Source organism: Ranitomeya imitator, chromosome 1 (assembly GCF_032444005.1).
Source record: "Ranitomeya imitator isolate aRanImi1 chromosome 1, aRanImi1.pri, whole genome shotgun sequence".
Lineage (NCBI taxonomy): Eukaryota > Metazoa > Chordata > Amphibia > Anura > Dendrobatidae > Ranitomeya > Ranitomeya imitator.
In genome coordinates, this window is record NC_091282.1 from 3,018,593 (window position 1) to 3,038,159 (window position 19,567).

At 46.2% G+C, this 19,567-nt stretch overlaps 1 protein-coding gene across 1 annotated transcript; it reads left to right on the forward strand.

Moving 5' to 3' along the window:
* The first annotated feature begins 711 nt into the window (after positions 1-711).
* Positions 712-19,258, forward strand: LOC138657559 (long-chain-fatty-acid--CoA ligase ACSBG2-like). Its single transcript, XM_069745325.1, has 6 exons — positions 712-720; positions 17,541-17,629; positions 17,702-17,822; positions 18,137-18,217; positions 18,309-18,458; positions 19,031-19,258. Exons 1-6 carry the CDS (start codon positions 712-714, stop codon positions 19,256-19,258), a joined length of 678 nt encoding a protein of 225 aa, XP_069601426.1.
* The last annotated feature ends 309 nt before the right edge of the window (positions 19,259-19,567 follow it).

The following is a 19,567-nucleotide window of genomic DNA, read 5'->3' on the forward strand; positions in this document are numbered from 1 at the left end:
CAATAGTTGCTTAACAGAAGCCTCTTCAGATACTGCCAGCCCAAAAAACAAATGTTCCTGGGCAGAGACGAGTCTTTTGTCCCTAATGGCTCTTCATCTAAAAGGCTCAAATAATATTCGGGTAGATTTTGTGATCCAAAAACAACTAGACCCTGGCTAATTGAGTCTAGACATCAAGATGTTTGAGCTAAGATCCAGGATGTGGGGTTTATTGGAAGTGGATTTTTTTGCAGCTTGAGGAATTGCCATAAATTCATTTGTGAGCTAGATTCTATTCACATGGAACAGTCTAGTGCAGGGGTGTCAAACTGCATTCCTCGAGGGCTGCAAACAGGTCATGTTTTCAGGATTTCCTTGTACTGCACAGGTGATAATTTAATCACCAACTCATTATTTGTGTAGGTGATTAAATTATCACCTGTGCAGTACAAGGAAATCCTGAAAACATGACCTGTTTGCAGCCCTCGAGGAATGCAGTTTGACACCCCTGGTCTAGTGGATCTTCAACTTGGCTTAGTCCTTTCCCTTTATCCCACTCCCTCTGAATCTTTCAGATGATAACAGTAGAAGGTGTGACGAGGCGTCTTGCTGCTCCTCTCTGTTCTGACTACTGAACAGCTTAAAGTTGGAGGAACCTTTCATTCTTAGTCTATAAGAATTCCCTCGATCAAGGTCCCATTTTCCATCCAGATTTAGGGACATTGTGGCAGCATGGCTTCTGTAAGCACAATTCTAAAAGCTAGAGGTTTGTCAGTCATTTTAACACTCCAAAAAAAGCAGGAAGAAAGTTACCTATTCCATTTAAAATCGGCTTTGAAATATCTTTTCTAACTTTTTGGAAATGCATTTGGACAGCAAGGTGGATTGCTGTTAAGGGAACTAGAGAAAAAAAAAAATCTATAAGTCTTCAGCATAGCGAGTGTGGCCTGAGTGTGAGTGTGGCCTGAGTGTGAGTGTGGCCTGAGTGTGAGTGTGGCCTGAGTGTGAGTGTGGCCTGAGTGTGAGTGTGGCCGGCGGTAAGTGTGACTTTGGATCAGGGAGTTTCCAAGGGAGAAATTACTGAATTGCTGTCTGTTTCTTATTAATACTTTGTATTTATGTTTTATTTTTTTATTATTTAACGTTCCTGTCTGGTGCAATCCTGATTGGGAAATGTGCTCCACTCTTGTTAATGCCTCCAGTGCACATCTTGCCACATGTATGCAATCCTTGATCAGCCGGTGGAGGGTGCACACTGCTGTGCGAGATGTGAGCACGTTGTGCATTTGGAAACCCAGATTCTGGATCTAAATGTGCAGCTGGCAACACTGAGATCCATAGACAATATGGAGAGGAGTCTTCTGCTCACGGAGCAGACGCTCAATGGGACAGATGAGGGGGGGGATGGTGGGATGGAGCTGCAGGACGGTGAAGTAGCAAGCTGGGTGACAGTTAGGAAGCGGGGTAGAGGGAAGAGTGCCAGGGAGGCTAGTCCTGATCTGTTGGCAGATGAGGGGGGTGCCAGTACAGGGGTAGCACTGCTGCAGCCAGGCATGTCCTCTGAAAGCTGGAGGAGTGACTGCTCCAGTAAGGAGGGAAATAGGAGCGCAGGGCAGGCCAGACAGGTGCTGGTAGTGGGGGACTCAATTATTAGGGGAACAGATAGGGCAATCTGTCACAAAGACAGGGATCGTCGGACGGTGTGCTGCCTACCTGGCGCTCGAGTCCGACACATCGCTGATCGGGTGGACAGATTATTGGGAGGGGCTGGTGAGGACCCAGCGGTCATGGTGCACATTGGCACTAATGACAAAGTTAGAGGTAGGTGGAAGGTCCTTAAAGATGATTTCAGCAGAGTAAAGGTACCGTCACACTAGAAGATATCGCTAGCGATCCGTGACGTTGCAGCGTCCTCGCTAGCGATATCGTCCAGTGTGACAGGCAGCAGCGATCAGGCCCCTGCTGGGAGATCGCTGGTCGGGGAAGAAAGTCCAGAACTTTCTTTCGTCGCTGGACTCCCTGCAGACATGGCTGAATCGGCGTGTGTGACTCCGATTCAGCGATGTCTTCACTGGTAACCAGGGTAAACATCGGGTTACTAAGCGCAGGGCCGCGCTTAGTAACCCGATGTTTACCCTGGTTACCATCGTAAAAGTTAAAAAAACAAACACTACATACTTACCTACCGCTGTCTGTCCCCGGCGCTGTGCTTTCCTGCACTGGCTGTGAGCACAGCGGCCGGAAAGCAGAGCGGTGACGTCACTGCTCTGCTTTCCGGCTGGCCGGCGCTCACAGTCAGACCAGAGAAGCAGAGCGCCGGGGACAGACAGCGGAAGGTAAGTATCTAGTGTTTGTTTTTTTTAACTTTTACGATGGTAACCAGGGTAAACATTGGGTTACTAAGCGCGGCCCTGCGCTTAGTAACCCGATGTTTACCCTGGTTACCGGCATCGTTGGTCGCTGGAGAGCGGTCTGTGTGACAGCTCTCCAGCGACCAAACAGCGACGCTGCAGCGATCGACATCGTTGTCTGGAACGCTGCAGCGTCGCTTAGTGTGAAGGAACCTTTAGGCTGCAAGCTGAAAGCAAGGACCTCCAACGTGGTATTCTCCGAAATACTGCCTGTACCACGTGCCACGCCAGAGAGGCAACGGGAGATTAGGGAGGTTAATAAGTGGCTCAAGAATTGGTGTAGGAAGGAGGGGTTTGGGTTCCTGCAGAACTGGGCCGACTTCTCAGTTGGCTACAGGCTCTACGCTAGGGACGGGCTGCACCTCAATGGGGAGGGTGCAGCTGTGCTGGGGGAGAGAATGGCTAGAAGGTTGGCGGAGTGTTTAAACTAGGAATTGGGGGGAGGGTATTCATTTTATAGGAGGGGAAGATAGTGCAGACAGAGACCTGGGCACAAATAAGGAAGATGGGGGTGGCGGTGGCATGGGGGGTGGGGGTCAGAACAGTTAATAATTTAAGAAAGAATAGAGGTACAGGGAGGAACATCAAGTGCATGTATACTAATGCCAGAAGCCTCGCCAACAAAATGGAGGAATTAGAACTAATGGTGTTGGAGCATAATTATGACATGGTGGGGATATCTGAGACGTGGCTGGATGAGAGCCATGACTGGGCTGTTAATTTACAGGGTTATAGTCTGTTCAGAAATGACCGTACAGATAAGCGAGGGGGAGGGGTGTGTCTATATGTAAAATCGTCCTTAAAACCCATCCTGCGCGATAATATAGGTGAATTTAATGAAAATGTAGAATCCCTGTGGGTGGAGATAAGTGGAGGGGGAAAAAATAATAAATTACTGATAGGGGTTTGTTATAAATCTCCAAAAATAATGGAAGCAATGGAGAATATCCTCGTAAAGCAAATAGATGAAGCTGCGACTCAAGGAGAAGTCATTATTATGGGGGACTTCAACTACCCTGAAATAGATTCGGGAACAGAAACCTGCAGTTCCAGCAAAGGTAATCGGAGTCTGACAACTATGAGAGACAATTACCTCTGACAACTGGTTCAGGACCCAACAAGAAGGGGGGCACTGCTAGACCTAATATTAACCAACAGGCCAGACCGCATAGCAAATATAAGGGTTGGGGGTTACTTGGGAAATAGCGATCACAAAATAATAAGTTTTCATGTCTCCTTTAACCCCTTCATGACCTTGGGATTTTTCGTTTTTCCGTGTTCGTTTTTCACTCCCCTCCTTCCCAGAGCCATAACTTTTTTATTTTTCCGTCAATTTGGCCATGTGAGGGCTTATTTTTTGCAGGGACAAGTTCTACTTTTGAACGACATCATTGGTTTTAGCATGTCGTGTACTAGAAAACGGGAAAAAAATTCCAAGTGCGGTGAAATTGCAAACAAAGTGCAATCCCACACTTGATTTTTAGTTTGGCTTTTTTGCTAGGTTCACTAAATGTTAAAACTGACCTGCCATTATGATTCTCCAGGTCAATACGAGTTCATAGACACCAAACATGACTAGGTTATTTTTTACCTAAGTGGTGAAAAAAAATTCCAAACTTTGCTTAAAAAAAAAAATAAAAAAAAAAATTGTGCAATTTTCCGATACTCATAGCGTCTCCATTTTTCATGATCTGGGGTCGGTTGAGGGCTTATTTTTTGCGTGCCGAGATGACGTTTTTAATGATAGCATTGTGGTGCAGATACGTTCTTTTGATCGCCCGTTATTGCATTTTAATGCAATGTCGCGGCGACCAAAAAAACGTAATTCTGGCGTTTCGCATTTTTTTTTCGCTACGCCGTTTAGTGATCAGGTTAATGCTTTTTTTTAATTGATAGATCGGGCGATTCTGAGCGCGGCGATACTAAATATGTGTAGATTTAATTTTTTGTTTATTCATTTATTTTGATTGAGGCGAAAGGGGGGTGATTTAAACTTTTATATTTTTTTTTATTTTTTTCACATTTTTTTTTACTTTTTTTTTTTTTTACTTTTGCCATGCTTCAATAGCCTCCATGGGAGGCTAGAAGCTGACATAGCACGATCGGCTCTGCTACATAGCAGCGATCATCAGATCGCTGCTATGTAGCAGAATTGCAGGTGTGCTGTGAGCGCCGACCACAAGGTGGCGCTCACAGCTGCTGGGGATCAGTAACCACAGAGGTCTCAAGGACCTCTATGGTTACTATTCTGAAGCATCGCCGACATCCGATCATGTGACGGGGGTCGGCGATGACGTCATTTCCGGCCGCCCGGCCGGAAGCGGTAGTTAAATGCCGCTGTCTGCGTTTGACAGCGGCATTTAACTAGTTAATAGGTGCGGGCAGATCGCGATTCTGCCCGCGCCTATTACGGGCACATGTCAGCTGTTCAAAACAGCTGACATGTCCCGGCTTTGATGCGGGCTCACCGCCGAGCCCTGCATCAAAGCAGGGGATCTGACCTCGGACGTACTATCCCATCCGAGGTCAGAAGGGGGTTAAAAAGTTGTGTAATAGAGGGGTTACAAGGACACTAAACTTCAGGAGGGGAAATTTCCAACAGATGAGAGAGGATCTTGGTGCAATTAACTGGGACGATATCCTGAGACACAAAAATACACAAAGACAATGGGAGACATTTATTAGCATCCTGGATAGGACCTGTGCACAGTATATACCGTATGGGAATAAACATACTAGAAATAGGAGGAAACCAATATGGCTAAATAGAGCTGTAAGGAGCGCAATAAGTGACAAAAAGAAAGAATATAGAGAATTAAAGGAAGTAGGTAGTGAGGAGGCATTAAATAAATACAAAAAATTACATAAATTCTGTAAAAAGCAAATCAAGGCAGCAAAGATTGAGACAGAGAGACTCATTGCCAGAAAGAGGAAAAATAATCCTAAAATATTCTACATAAATAGAAAGAAACTAAAAAATGATAGTGTTGGCCCCCTTAAAAATAGTCTGGGTGAAATGGTGGATGAGGATGAGGAAAAAGCCAATCTGCTAAATTACTTTTTTTTTCATCAGTATTTACACAAGAAAATCCCATGGCAGACAAAATGACTAGTGATAAAAATTCCCAATTAAATGTCGCCTGCTTAACCCAGCAGGAAGTGCGGCGGCGTCTAAAAATCACTAAAATTGACAAATCTCTGGGCCCGGAAGGGATCCACCCTCGAGTACTGCAGGAATTAAGTACAGTCATCGATAGACCATTATTTGTAATCTTTAAAGACTCCATAATAACAGGGTCTGTACCACAGGACTGGCGTATAGCAAATGTGGTGCCAATATTCAAAAAGGGGACAAAAACTGAACTCGGAAATTATAGGCCAGTAAGTCTAACCTCTACTGTGGGTAAAATCCTGGAGGGCCTTCTAAGGGATGCTATACTGGAGTATCTGAAGAGGAATAACCTCATGACCCAGTATCAGCACGGGTTTACTAGGGACCGTTCATGTCAGACTAATCTGATCAGCTTCTATGAAGAGGTAAGTTCCGGACTGGACCAAGGGAAATCAGTGGATGTAGTGTATATGGACTTTTCAAAAGCTTTTGATACGGTGCCACACAAAAGGTTGATACATAAAATGAGAATAATGGGGATAGGGGAAAATATGTGTAAGTGGGTTGAGAGCTGGCTCAGGGATAGGAAACAAAGGGTGGTTATTAATGGAGCACACTCGGACTGGGTCGTGGTTAGCAGTGGGGTACCACAGGGGTCAGTATTGGGCCCTCTTCTTTTTAACATATTTATTAATGACCTTGTAGGGGGCATTCAGAGCAGAATTTCAATATTTGCAGATGTCACTAAACTCTGCAGGGTAATCAATACAGAGGAGGACAATTTTATATTACAGGATGATTTATGTAAACTAGAAGCTTGGGCTGATAAATGGCAAATGAGCTTTAATGGGGATAAATGTAAGGTCACGCACTTGGGTAGAAGTAATAAGATGTATAATTATGTGCTTAATTCTAAAACTCTGGGCAAAACCGTCAATGAAAAAGACCTGGGTGTATGGGTGGATGACAAACTCATATTCAGTGGCCAGTGTCGGGCAGCTGCTACAAAGGCAAATAAAATAATGGGATGCATTAAAAGAGGCATAGATACTCATGAGGAGAACATAATTTTACCTCTAAACAAGTCACTAGTTCGACCACACTTAGAATACTGTGCACAGTTCTGGTCTTCGGTGTATAAGAAAGACATAGCTGAACTAGAGCGGGTGCAGAGAAGAGCGACCAAGGTTATTAGAGGACTGGGGGGTCTGCAATACCAAGATAGGTTATTACTGTCATGATATGTACTTTTGCCCTGTCCTGTATTTGAATAATATGCCATTTGATGTATGTAACTGTTCTCTGGTTTCTATTAGCTGTAATTTATGTATTTTCTTGTGCTGGGAGTTCACCTGTAACAATGTCTCCTTCCCCCAATACTTGCAGCCCTAAGCTATAATGTAATTAAGCTTTGTCAACATCACTAGTGGAGGAATAGCCATTCCTCCTCACAGCAGGTGGCTAATCATATGTACATCCTACATAGACTACTTGGAGCCCACTAGTCTAGAATCTTCTGGTGGACCCAACCATTGAATAGAAGGTGTGACCCCCTACCCCCCTTCATGGGCAGATCCCAGGAGCGCAGACAATCCATTCTTATTTTGAGATCAGATGTGAGTTGATCCTTAAAGGAGGAGTGGGGATTCTTAGCTGAGGCAAGACCCCATGTCCAGCTGTGACTGCGGAAGCGAACGGGGCGAGACTTGAGCTGAGGACATATCTCGTCGTTCGTGAGATTGTTTTGGGATCCCTTGGACTCGTGTGGACTATTGCTTCGTTAGCTGGCACAAGGATTATCGGGAGGTGTCCCCGAACCTGTTCCATTGGACTAATTGTGGACTCTGTAGATCTACCTGCATGTGTTGTTCCAGCGTTCTTGATAATAAATCTGTGGAATCATCCCTTGGCCTGTTGCCCCTTCTTGCTCTGCTGTACACCCCGTCACAAACTGGTTGGCAGCAGAGGGATCAGAGCAGAAGGAATGGAGGACCATGGCCCAACATCGGGAACCAACACCGCAGAGTACAAGAACTGGACTTTGGGGAGCCTACAATCAAAGGCCCGTGAAGTAGGAGTCCGTTTTAAAGGACTCTCCAAGGAGCAGCTAATTGAGGCTTTGGAAGGAGTTCGCCTGCAAGATGACACTGAGGAAGGATCCTCACATCAAATGGAGGAAAGACTGCAGCCGGAGGTAAATACCCCAAAAAGTCAGTGGGTTGTGTGGTACGAGGAGGAGTTGGCATTGCTGGGAGAAGAGGCCACCACAGACTATAAGAGGGAGGCCATTCACAGAGCTCAGGAGAGGGAGGCCATTCACAGAGCTCAGGAGAGGGAGCCCATTCACAGAGCTGAGGAGAAGGAGAGGGAGGCCATTCACAGAGCTCAGGAGACGGCATTGCTGGAGAGGCAGATCGCTTTGGAAGCAGCTAGAAGCTCCAGACAGACTGTAACCCCAGCACCCACCATGACGGAACTTCCCAGAGTGTCCCACAAAGACTTCAAGCCCTTTAATGAGGCTGCAGGCGACATTGAGGGCTTCTTCCAGGACTTTGAGCATCAGTGTCGATTAATGGAAGTCCCGGAAAGGGAGCGAGTCCGACATCTGGTGGGGCTCTTAGAGGGTGGAGCTGCCGCAGCCTATAGAGCTATGGACCCTTGGGGGAACTGTGAGTATGCGGAGATTAAACGGACTATTCTAGAACATTATGCTGTTACCCCAGACACTTACAGGACTCAGTTCCGTACTTTAGCCTGTGATGAGGAAGTGTCTTTCAAGATGTATGCCCACAGACTCAAACAAATGTCATCGCTGGCTGGAGGCAGAGGAGGCCTTAACCTGGGAGACCTTCCTCCAGGTTATCCTAAAAGAGCAGTTTTACGTTAAGTGCCCTGCTGAGGTCCGGGAATGGGTGCATGAGAGGAGACCAGCCACTGTGGAGGAAGCTGCAGCTCTAGCTGATGAGGCTCTCACCATCAAGCCTCAGTGGAGGGTTCTGTTGGAGGATGGAGAGAGGCCTACCAGCTCCACAACACCAGTGGCCCCCTGTTCTTCTGTCCCCATTGTTCCCCGTTCCTCTAAGCCACCACCTCATGCTGATACCCGTGTAAATGTGCCTCCAGTTGCTTCTACTGCGTTTTCTGGAATACGACGAGGAGAGGAAGTAGCAGAGCGCAGGTGTTATGGTTGTGGGCATCCGGGTCATCTGCAGGCCTCATGCCCAGCCAGCCCATGGAGGAGTCGTCCTCAAAACCCTACAGCACCTTCAGGTGGGGGCCGGCCTCCAGGTTCCCTTACCCCTCGCCCAAGAGGACGCCTTGGATGTAGTGAGACCCAGCACAGATGCTATCGATGTGGACAGCCGGGGCATCTGCAAGCCTCCTGCCCAGCTGTTCAAATGAGGATTAATCCTGTACCCAGTCGTATTAATTATGTACAGCCAAGTGCCATGGAGGACGACGTGTCACCACTACGTGAGGACTGGCCTAGTGCCTCACCCACCCATGTTGCACCACTAGGAGTTTATGGTGTGCGACCCGCAGCTATGATGACTTCTGCTCATCGAGGTAAGCACTTGCAGGAGGTCGTACTGGATGGACAGACTTATTGGATTTTGTGACTCAGGGGCTTTCCTCACACTGGCTGATCCTCGAGTGGTTCGGCCTGAGGCAATCCATCGAGGACCTGGGATTGTCATTGAACTGGCTGGTGGACAATGGAGGACTATTCCCACAGCCACTGTGGATCTGAACTTTGGTTTTGGGGTCAGGCGATGTGTGGTTGGGGTGATGGGTGGTCTGCCTGCAGATGTTCTCCTGGGCAATGATGTGGGAGAGCTACGATGCCAATTCGTGGCTGCATGAAGCCACATGTAAGTTACGCTCTGCCTGTGTGTACTTAACCAGCGACCTGTAGAGGTCCCTGGTACATACACAAATTGGGAGGGGAAGGGATTGTCATGATATGTACTTTTGCCCTGTCCTGTATTTGAATAATATGCCATTTGATGTATGTAACTGTTCTCTGGTTTCTATTAGCTGTAATTTATGTATTTTCTTGTGCTGGGAGTTCACCTGTAACAATATGTCTCCTTCCCCCAATACTTGCAGCCCTAAGCTATAATGTAATTAAGCTTTGTCAACATCACTAGTGGAGGAAGAGCCATTCTTCCTCACAGCAGGTGGCTAGTCAAATGTACATACTACATAGACTACGTGGAGCCCACCAGTCTAGAATCTTCTGGTGGACCCAACCATTGAATAGAAGGTGTGACCCCTACCCCCCTTCATGGGCAGATCCCAGGAGCGCAGACAATCCATTCTTATTTTGAGATCAGATGTGAGTTGATCCTTAAAGGAGGAGTGGGGATTCTTAGCTGAGGCAAGACCCCACGTCCAGCTGTGACTGCGGAAGCGAACGGGGCGAGACTTGAGCTGAGGACATATCTCGTCGTTCGTGAGATTGTTTTGGGATCCCTTGGACTCGTGTGGACTATTGCTTCGTTAGCTGGCACAAGGATTATCGGGAGGTGCCCCTGAACCTGTTCCGTTGGACTAATTGTGGACTCTGTAGATCTACCTGCATGTGTTGTTCCAGCGTTCTTGATAATAAATCTGTGGAATCATCCCTTGGCCTGTTGCCCCTTCTTGCTCTGCCGTACACCCCGTCACAATTACACTTGGGGCTATTTAGTTTGGAAAAACGAAGACTAAGGGGTGATCTTATGTTAATGTATAAATATATGAGGGGACAGTACAAAGACCTTTCTGATGATCTTTCTCTAGTCACCTTCCACGACGGCATATGGAGGTTGTCTCTTTGCCCTAATGGGGAACAGGAAACACAGAGAGGTTTAAAAGGACCTTCCACCTCCCACCTGCCAGTGTCTTTCCTGTTCCCCATGGGACAGGGAGAGGTCTCCAGGTGCTGTTGTGGCCGGCGACTGCGGTACCTTTGTGCAGGCTCTGCCTGTTATAGCCGGGCAGCTGATGGTCGCGCTCCGCCTCCTCCCCTGCTGCTCCCGTCGTCCTGCTATGCAGGTGCCTCAGGGACCCCCTCCCGGCCTTCCCGCGCCCCCACGAGGGCAAAGCAGGCCTGGGATCCCTCGCCGGGCTCCTCCATGAGCTGCTCGGCGTTCTCCCCCTCCATTGCCGGCTCGGCGTTCCGGATGTGACGTCGGCGGTCGCGCGCGTCACTTCCGGTCCTTCGTTCTCCTGGAGGCCGCTTCTTCCGGGTTCGCCGGCCGGCGTGTCGGACTGATGGCGTCCCCTCACATGGATCCCGGAGGGGGAGGGGGAACTGTTGATTGCTGGAGGCAGGTGCGGACAGCGTTCTTAAACCCTGCTGAACCACCACTGAGGTAAGACTATTTTTCCCAGTATGGATGGTTCCTTGTGCCCTGCATCTGCGGAGCCCAGCGCTACCCCTGCTACAGTAAGTGTTTTGCAGGGATAGGATCTGGGAGGTAGTACCTATAGGGGGTTTAATGTCCTCACTCCCCTCTCCCTTGTCATTTCAGGGAGAGAAGTCTGCCCCTAAAGCCGCTATTAAAAAGAAGTGCCCAGTCTGTTCTACTAAATTCCCTCTTAACTGGGACAAAAGACTCTGCCAGCCATGTACTGACAAGATTGTAAAAGCTGAGCAACCATCTCTGCTGGATGAAATTCGCTCCTTAGTAAAACAGGAGGTGCAATCTTCGTTAGCAGCTTTTACTACTCCTCCACCTCCGCCACCACATTCCCCAGCTAAAAAGAGAAAAATTCAGGTGGTCGAATCGGACTCTGATTCAGACCTCTCCCATACTTCATCTGTGGGCTGGGAAGATCCTGTATCACCTAAAGCTGAGGTCAGGAAATACCTCTCTTCCTCAGATTATATTGAGGATTTAGTATCTGCTGTCCGTAATACTATGGGCCTAGAAGAGGAATATGAACCACAGTCCGTACAGGATCAGATGTTTGGTGGACTCCGATCGGAGAAGAGAGTGGGGTTCCCGGTGCACGCTAACATCGTTAGTATGATTAATCAGGAATGGGAACAGCCTGAGAAACGCCTCACTACCCCTGCAGAAATGAAGCATAGATTTCCTCTAGAGGGTGAAGTAATCAAATTGGACATTCCAAAGGTTGATGTGCAGGTGGCTAGAGTCGCCAAAAGAACAGCACTCCCTTTTGAGGATTCTTCACAATTAAAGGATCCTATGGACAGAAAGATTGAAAGTCTCCTAAAGAAATCTTGGGAAACTTCTACGTCTATCCTTAAGGCCAATGTCGCTTCCACTTGTGTTGCCAGGGCCCTCTCCTGCTGGTTGGAGAAATTAGAGTCTCATATATCTCAGGGTACCCCGAGAGGTGAGTTATTAGATTCACTTCCCATCTTGCATAGAGCCTCTGGGTTTCTGGCTGACGCTTCTCTAGAATCTGTTAGAGTGGCTGCCAGATCTCTCGTACTCTCCAACTCTGCTAGAAGAGCCCTCTGGCTTAAAATATGGAGCAGTGATATCACCTCAAAGGCCAAGTTGTGTGCTATACCCTTTAAGGGAGATTATGTTTTCGGTCCGGCCTTAGACGATATTCTTGACAAGGCTACTGACAAGAAAAAGGCACTCCCGGAGCAAAAACAACCGAGAAAACGGTTTTTTCGTGCCCCACAGTCTCAGCCCCCTCAAAGAGGGAAAGGCAAAACCGGCAGGTGGAGTTACGCAAAAGGTAGAGGGAAAAATATTTTTGTCCCCCAGCAGCAGCAGCAACAGTCCCAACAGGACAAGCAATGACTCCGACCCGGTAGGGGGGAGACTCTCGAAATATGTGGGTCAGTGGGAAAATATCACCAGTTCCCACTGGGTCCTCAATGTCATCAAGGAGGGCCTATTAATAGAGTTAATTTCTTCCCCCCCCCTCAGGGTCTAAAAATTACTACCCTGCCGACTTCAAGAGATCACAGTTTATTGACGTTAGGTCTCAGGGATCTTATGAAATCAAATGTGATCTCCCCAGTTCCACTTTTGGAACAGGGAAAAGGACATTATTCCCGGCTGTTCTTAGTACCCAAACCCTCAGGGGATGTAAGAATTATTATAAACCTAAAAGGTCTAAACCAACATGTGAAATATCGCAAGTTCAAGATGGAGTCTGTAAGATCTGCAATTCCTCTGATAGGACATCACTCCTTTATGGCAACCATCGACCTAAAGGATGCATATTTTCACATCCCTATCCACCCGAGACACAGAAAATACCTCAGGTTTGCGATACAGGGGAGTCATCGTGTGGAGCACTATCAGTTTGGAGTCCTTCCCTTCGGCATTTCCTCAGCACCAAGAGTATTCTCCAAAATCATGGCAGAAGCAGTGTCATTTATCCGGAGTCAAGGTGTCTGCATAGTGCCCTACCTGGACGATCTCCTGATAGTAGCCCCCACCGAGATGACCCTGATGTCCCATGTGTCAACCACTTTGGAGATATTGAAGTCTCTGGGTTGGATTCCAAATATGAAGAAATCACAGCTTCAACCCTCAAAAACCAGAAAGTTCTTGGGTGTGGTTCTGGACTCAGCAAAACAGATGTCCTTTCTCCCAGACGATCACAGGCTACCATTAGTAGCAAAAGTCAGAAGATTCAAGGAGACGAGATTTCCTACTCTTCGGGAGGGAATGTCTCTCTTAGGCTCCATGACAGCCTGCATACAATCAGTGGCTTGGGCTCAAGCTCACTCGAGAATTCTTCAAACCCACATTCTAGACAGATGGGATGGTCGTCCTGGCACTCTAATAAAAAGGATTCACACACCCGGTTGAGTGAAAGCATCCTTAACATGGTGGATGAATTCCACAAACCTCCTGAAAGGTGTAAGTTGGATTCAGCTTCCGCTAGTCACAATCAAGACAGATGCCAGCAGGAGGGGCTGGGGAGCCATAATAAATCATGTTCCTTACCAAGGTCTTTGGAACCAGTCAATCAGCAACAAATCGTCAAATTTCAGAGAACTCAAAGCTGTGGAAGAGGCCCTGTTGGCAGCAAGCCGTCAGATTTCTGGTCAACATGTCCAGATCTATTCAGACAATATGACCACGGTGGCTCATATCAAGCACCAGGGCAGTACAAAAATCCTCAGTCTGAAAAAGATCTCCGCTCGAATTTTTTATTGGGCCGAAAAACACTTGCTGTCCCTGACGGCAATTCACCTAAAAGGGACTGCAAATATTCAAGCAGATTACCTGAGTTGCCAGGACATTCATCCTGGCGAATGGAGCCTGGATCTTCAGACGTTCAATATGCTAGTTCAAAAGTGGGGTCTTCCAGAGGTCGACCTCTTTGCCTCTTACCAGAACACAAGTCAAAACCTTCTTTTCCTTGAACCCAAGAGGCAATCCCAGAGGTCTGGATGCCCTAGTCCAAGATTGGCACTTCCAGCTTGCCTACGCATTTCCACCAATCCCAATCCTGGCAAAGGTTCTAAGGAAGATACGATCAGAAGGGACTCCGACTATCTTGATAGCTCCTTTTTGGCCCAAGAGAAGTTGGTTCAACTTGGTCATCCAACTACAAGTGGATGGACCGGTAATATTACCTCAAAAGAACAATCTCCTCTCTCAGGGTCCTATTCTCCACGCAGACCCTCAGAAATGGAACTTAGCAGCGTGGTTACTGAAGCCCACGTGTTGAAAGCAAAAGGTCTATCGGACCCCGTCATAGCTACTCTCCAAAAGTCGAGAAAGCCAGTAACCAACGCCATATACAACAAAATATGGAAAAAGTTTTCGTCTTTTTGTTTACCTAACCTTCCAGACCCTCTCAAGCCTAATATACCTAACATCTTAGATTTTTTACAAAAAGGCTTAGAAATGGGTCTTAGGCCCAGTACTCTCAAAGTCCAGGTCTCGGCACTTAGCTCCTTTTTTGATCAAGATCTAGCAGGTCATCGCTGGATCAAAAGATTCTTAACATCAGCAACTAGGATGAATCCTAGAAAACAGATAACACAGGTCAACAACAACAAAAAAAATTTCTGGTGTCCAAAATATTTTAATGAATTTGGGGTATTTTTGGGGTGCTGATTCTGAATATGTCATCAGTTTTGCCAGATTGGCTCAAGTTTTTGAGATTTTTGGTATCTTATTTATAGCACTTGTTGGTAAATGCGACACATCATCTCATTAATTTCTTTTTCTAATTTTGGGTTAGTACTTGAACTGAGCAGTTCTCAATATAGTTTTGTGTTAATTAGTGTTCTAAAAGTTTGTTCATAGCTTGATTTTTGCACTAACTTTATGTTGTTGTCTGTTTTCCAGTGAAAAGCATGAACTCATCAAGAAGAAGTTGTCTTAACGATCCAGACTCATTCTGTTACATTTGTGGTGAATACACACTGCCAATACACACTTCATCATCATCAGGTGGGGGAAGGTCAGGTAACATGGTAACCACAGGTACAGGCACATCTTCACAATGAGGGACAGGCCTTCTTGCAGATTCCATGTTAGGTTACTCCCATTTTCGTTTCTTATGCTTATTGAATCCTTGCACTTGCACTGCACAGAAATAACAGTCATCATGATGATTTTTTTGCTCTCTCCACACCATTGGAACACCAAATTTGAAGCTTTTTCTTTGTCCTTTGCTCCATTTTCGTAATAATTCGATACATGCTTTGCACACTGTGTGGTGCCCAAAACTTGTCTTGGTCCCCAAGCATAACCCCAAAATAGGCAAAATACACTTTTTTTACGAAGTCTGTTATGTTTCTTCTATGTTTTGGCAGTGTGTATTCACCACAAATGTAACAGAATGAGTCTGGATCGTTAAGACAACTTCTTCTTGATGAGTTCATGCTTTTCACTGGAAAACAGACAACAACATAAAGTTAGTGCAAAAATCAAGCTATGAACAAACTTTTAGAACACCAATTAACACAAAACTATATTGAGAACTGCTCAGTTCAAGTACTAATCCAAAGAAATTAATGAGATGATGCGTCTCATTTACCAACAAGTGCTATAAATAAGATACCAAAAATCTCAAAAACTTGAGCCAATCTGGCAAAACTGATGACATATTCAGAATCAGCACCCCAAAGTTACCCTAAATTCGATGAAATATCTTTGGCACCAAAAATGCTGTTGACCAGTGTAATAGTTCCCCCATGGGATCTTAATGTGGTGCTTCAAGGTCTTACAGGCCCGCCTTTTGAACCTTTGTCCTCCTGCTCTCTTCAAAATCTTGCCTATAAAACTGTGTTTTTGGTAGCCATAACTTCGGCTAGAAGAGTGGGTGAACTACAAGCCTTATCTATAAGAGAGCCGTATCTTCTAGTGAGAGATGACTCAATAGTACTTCGTCTAGATCCTTCTTTTCTTCCGAAGGTAGTCTCTGATTTTCATCGTTCCCAAGAGATTGTTCTACCAACCTTTTGCCATAATCCTGCAAATTCGGAAGAAAGAAGATTCAACACTCTGGACGTCCGACGTATTGTGCTGCAATACTTAGATCAGACCCGTGCTTTCAGAATCGATCATAACCGCTTTGTCCATCCCTCTGGGCAAAATAAGGGTAAAAAAGTAGCTAAAAGTACCATTGCTACATGGATCAAAAAGGCTATAACGGAAGCCTACCTTGCTCAAAACAAAATACCTCCAGTAGGGATCAAGGCCCATTCAACAAGATCTACGTCAGTCTCCTGGGCAGAAAGAGCAGGTGCATCCCCAGAGCAGATCTGCAGGGCAGCAACGTGGTCTTCACTTCATACTTTCTCTAAACATTACAGATTAGATGTATTGTCCAATAAGGACTTAGTCTTCGGCCATAAAGTTCTGCAGGCCGTTGTCCCTCCCTAGTGCCAAATTAGTTGGTATTCCTCCATATGCCGTCGTGGAAGGTGACTAGAGAAAATAGAATTATTCTTACCGTTAATTCGGTTTCTAGGAACCTTCCACGACGGCACTAATTTCCCACCCGATACATATTCCTGGACTAGTTCTGGGATTCAGAAGGTAAACCGGTGCTATGGTTTCAGTTGTAAGTCACTGGCAGGTGGGAGGTGGGAGGTCCTTTTAAACCTCTCTGTGTTTCCTGTTCCCCATTAGGGCAAAGAGACAACCTCCATATGCCGTCGTGGAAGGTTCCTAGAAACCGAATTAACGGTAAGAATAATTCTATTTTTTAATCATAGACCTGAGACAGGAACAAGGGGGCATCCTCTACGTCTGGAGGAAAGAAGGTTTAAGCATAATAACAGACGCGGGTTCTTTACTGTAAGAGCAGTGAGACTATGGAACTCTCTGCCGTATGATGTTGTAATGAGTGATTCATTACTTAAATTTAGGAGGGGACTGGATACCTTTCTGGAAAAGTATAATGTTACAGGGTATATATACTAGATTCCTTGATAGGGCGTTGATCCAGGGAACTAGTCTGATTGCCGTATGTGGAGTCGGGAAGGAATTTTTTTCCCCAATGTGGAGCTTACTCTTTGCCACATGGGTTTTTTTTGCCTTCTTCTGGATCAACATGTTAGGGCATGTTAGGTTAGGCTATGGGTTGAACTAGATGGACATATAGTCTTCCTTCAACCTTAATAACTATGTAACTGGAGTGGACCTGCCCCTCCAAATCCCGTACATCCCAATATTTGAAATCCTGGTTCAGAATAGCCTTAAACACCGCCTAAAGCCTTGTACACTGGAGGCTCAGTTCGTATTGTGAATGGGATCTAGTAAATAATTGCGGAGCTAAGTTTTTTTTTTTTATTAACTTGTCCTATGTTTAATCGGCTTTTCAGGACATGTACTAGGAGGTCTCTCCTTACTCCTCTTGGAACCTCTCTCCTCAACCGACATTTCTGCCTAACGTGTTCTCAGATTTTCCACTTTAAAGTAAATGGTCTCACCTTCAAAGTAAAAAGTGACTTATTAAAATGCAAACGATTATTCTGAGCCTTTGCCTTAATCGGTGTGTACCTCGAGCCATGTAAGTATGACTTTAGCAGGATGTTCTCCAGACCCTGGGACTAATGACCTATCACATTTCTCTTTTCTTTGCAGTTGGGCTTGCAGCGGTTTCATGCGGTTCTGATTCTTGGGTTTAATTCTCCGGAGTGGTTTATGGCTGCGATGGGAGCGATTCTGGCTGGGTATGGAGATATTGTGCTTCTCTTCAACCATCTGGGGCACATGTTCTAATATTGTGATCTGCACTCCGACAGGGGCTTGGCCGTTGGCATTGATCCATCATCAACTGCATCCACTTGTCTTAAGTTGGCGTTAGATTCTCGGGCTCAGATTGTCCTTGTGGATGACCACAACCAGCGGGAGAAGATCCTGCAGGTGCATTTTTTTCCCTTCTCATACAAATGTTACTGGTGCTAGGATCCATTTTTCTATTGTGCTTTGCAACATTTACCCAGGCACCTTTTGTGGCGTCTGCCCGTCACTGCAGTGGTGTCACCATATATCGGCACAACCAGTGATAAATGATGACTGCTTTATTCCGTTCAGACTTTTAGCCAATATATAAAATTCCACACGTTGGTGATTTCTTCCACTCGGAATTGAATGGCTGTGGCTTGGTTCTCTTTCGCAGCTGACGGTGTCGGCTAAGTCTTGCACTTTGTTTTTCACTCTTGACCATTATTTTACAGATACAAGACAAGCTGCCTAACCTAAAAGCAGTCGTACAATGGCGGGAACCAGTGGTGGAGCCATGCTCTGGAGCGTACACGGTAAATCTGCCGCCTCCATACCTTCTCAGGTTTTCAGTCTGACTCCACTTATGTATACACAGAAATCCAGATATCATTTCATCTGTTTCAGTGGAACAAATTATTGGCTTTGGGCTCCGAATTGGAAGAATTGCATCTGTGTGACGTCACAGCAAGCCAGAAGCCGCACCAGAGCTGTGCCATAATGTATGCAATGGATGATGCTGGAGAGGCGCGAGGAGCCCTGATAAGTCATGACAATGTGAGGACGATCCCGGATTCAGGTTCTCAGAGTATATTCTACATGTGTCCATGATCAGGACCGGCTGTACCTTGGCTGCTGGTCATTATGGTGCCTTGTTACTGTGTCCAGATAACTGTACCAGTTAGTGCCCAGACAAAGGGATACAGCAGGCGCCAAAAACACGCCTGTGTTACTAGCAATGCTGCACCGAGCAGTGTACGCGGGTGGCAGCAAAAATGTGACATAAGGAACGTTCATCGTGTATTCTCTATTACTCGCGTATCTAGTGACTTCATACTCAACATCTTTACAGACATCATCACTGTCCCCACTGGGGCTTACAATCTACATTCCCACATCAGTATGTGGAGTGTGGGAGGACGAACCCAGAGACGACGCCAACTATCCAGAGATTCCAGGACTGTCCATTAAAGCACTTTTTTGCTCTCAGTAAAAAAAAAAAAATCTGAATTTTTTGAAGCTGAAGGAGCTTGTACAGATTATTAGTATTGCAGTTGTCTGCTCACCATGAATATGCTGCATATAGAATTCCGTGCGGTTTCTCACTGCTCACCCTTGTTTCTTTATAGGTGACTTGGACGTCCCGGACCATGCAGAAGATGCTGGGTTTGGGGTCAGCGGAGGTGGTGGTCAGTTACTTGACCCTTAGTCGCATGTCTGTGCAGATGTTGGACCTCTGGCTTCCTCTGTCCTGTGGAGGTACCACATATTTTGCAGAATCTGATGCTTGGAAGGTGAGAACCTTAAACTCAAAGACCAGATTTACGAAGCTGAAGAATTGCGTCCTCTCAGGATGAATAGTGGCATGGCTGTATAGCACTGTCTCTCAACCGGTGTCTCGGGAGCCATGTGTGGGCCCACAAAGCGTTCGTGTATCTCCACAGCTACAGATACTACGACACTAGTAAGGTTGGGCTATGACACTATTTCATAAAGACTTGGCACAAGGATAAATCCATTTTACTTGAGTCTTATGTAGTTGTTGCGGTGTGTAAAAAGGTGGGTCATTTGTGATAGCAGGACATACAAATGTGAGACGTGGGCAAGTGCGTACACAGATGGTACTGGGGCCCTGGAGGTAGAATACCACCGTATAGATCCCTCAT

Bases quoted from the DNA above. Each gene is read 5' to 3' on its own strand.
- LOC138657559 (XM_069745325.1), top strand. The intron at 18,218-18,308 runs GTAAATCTGCCG...CATCTGTTTCAG, and splicing joins CATGCTCTGGAGCGTACACG to TGGAACAAATTATTGGCTTT. The intron at 18,459-19,030 runs GTGAGGACGATC...GTTTCTTTATAG, and splicing joins CCCTGATAAGTCATGACAAT to GTGACTTGGACGTCCCGGAC.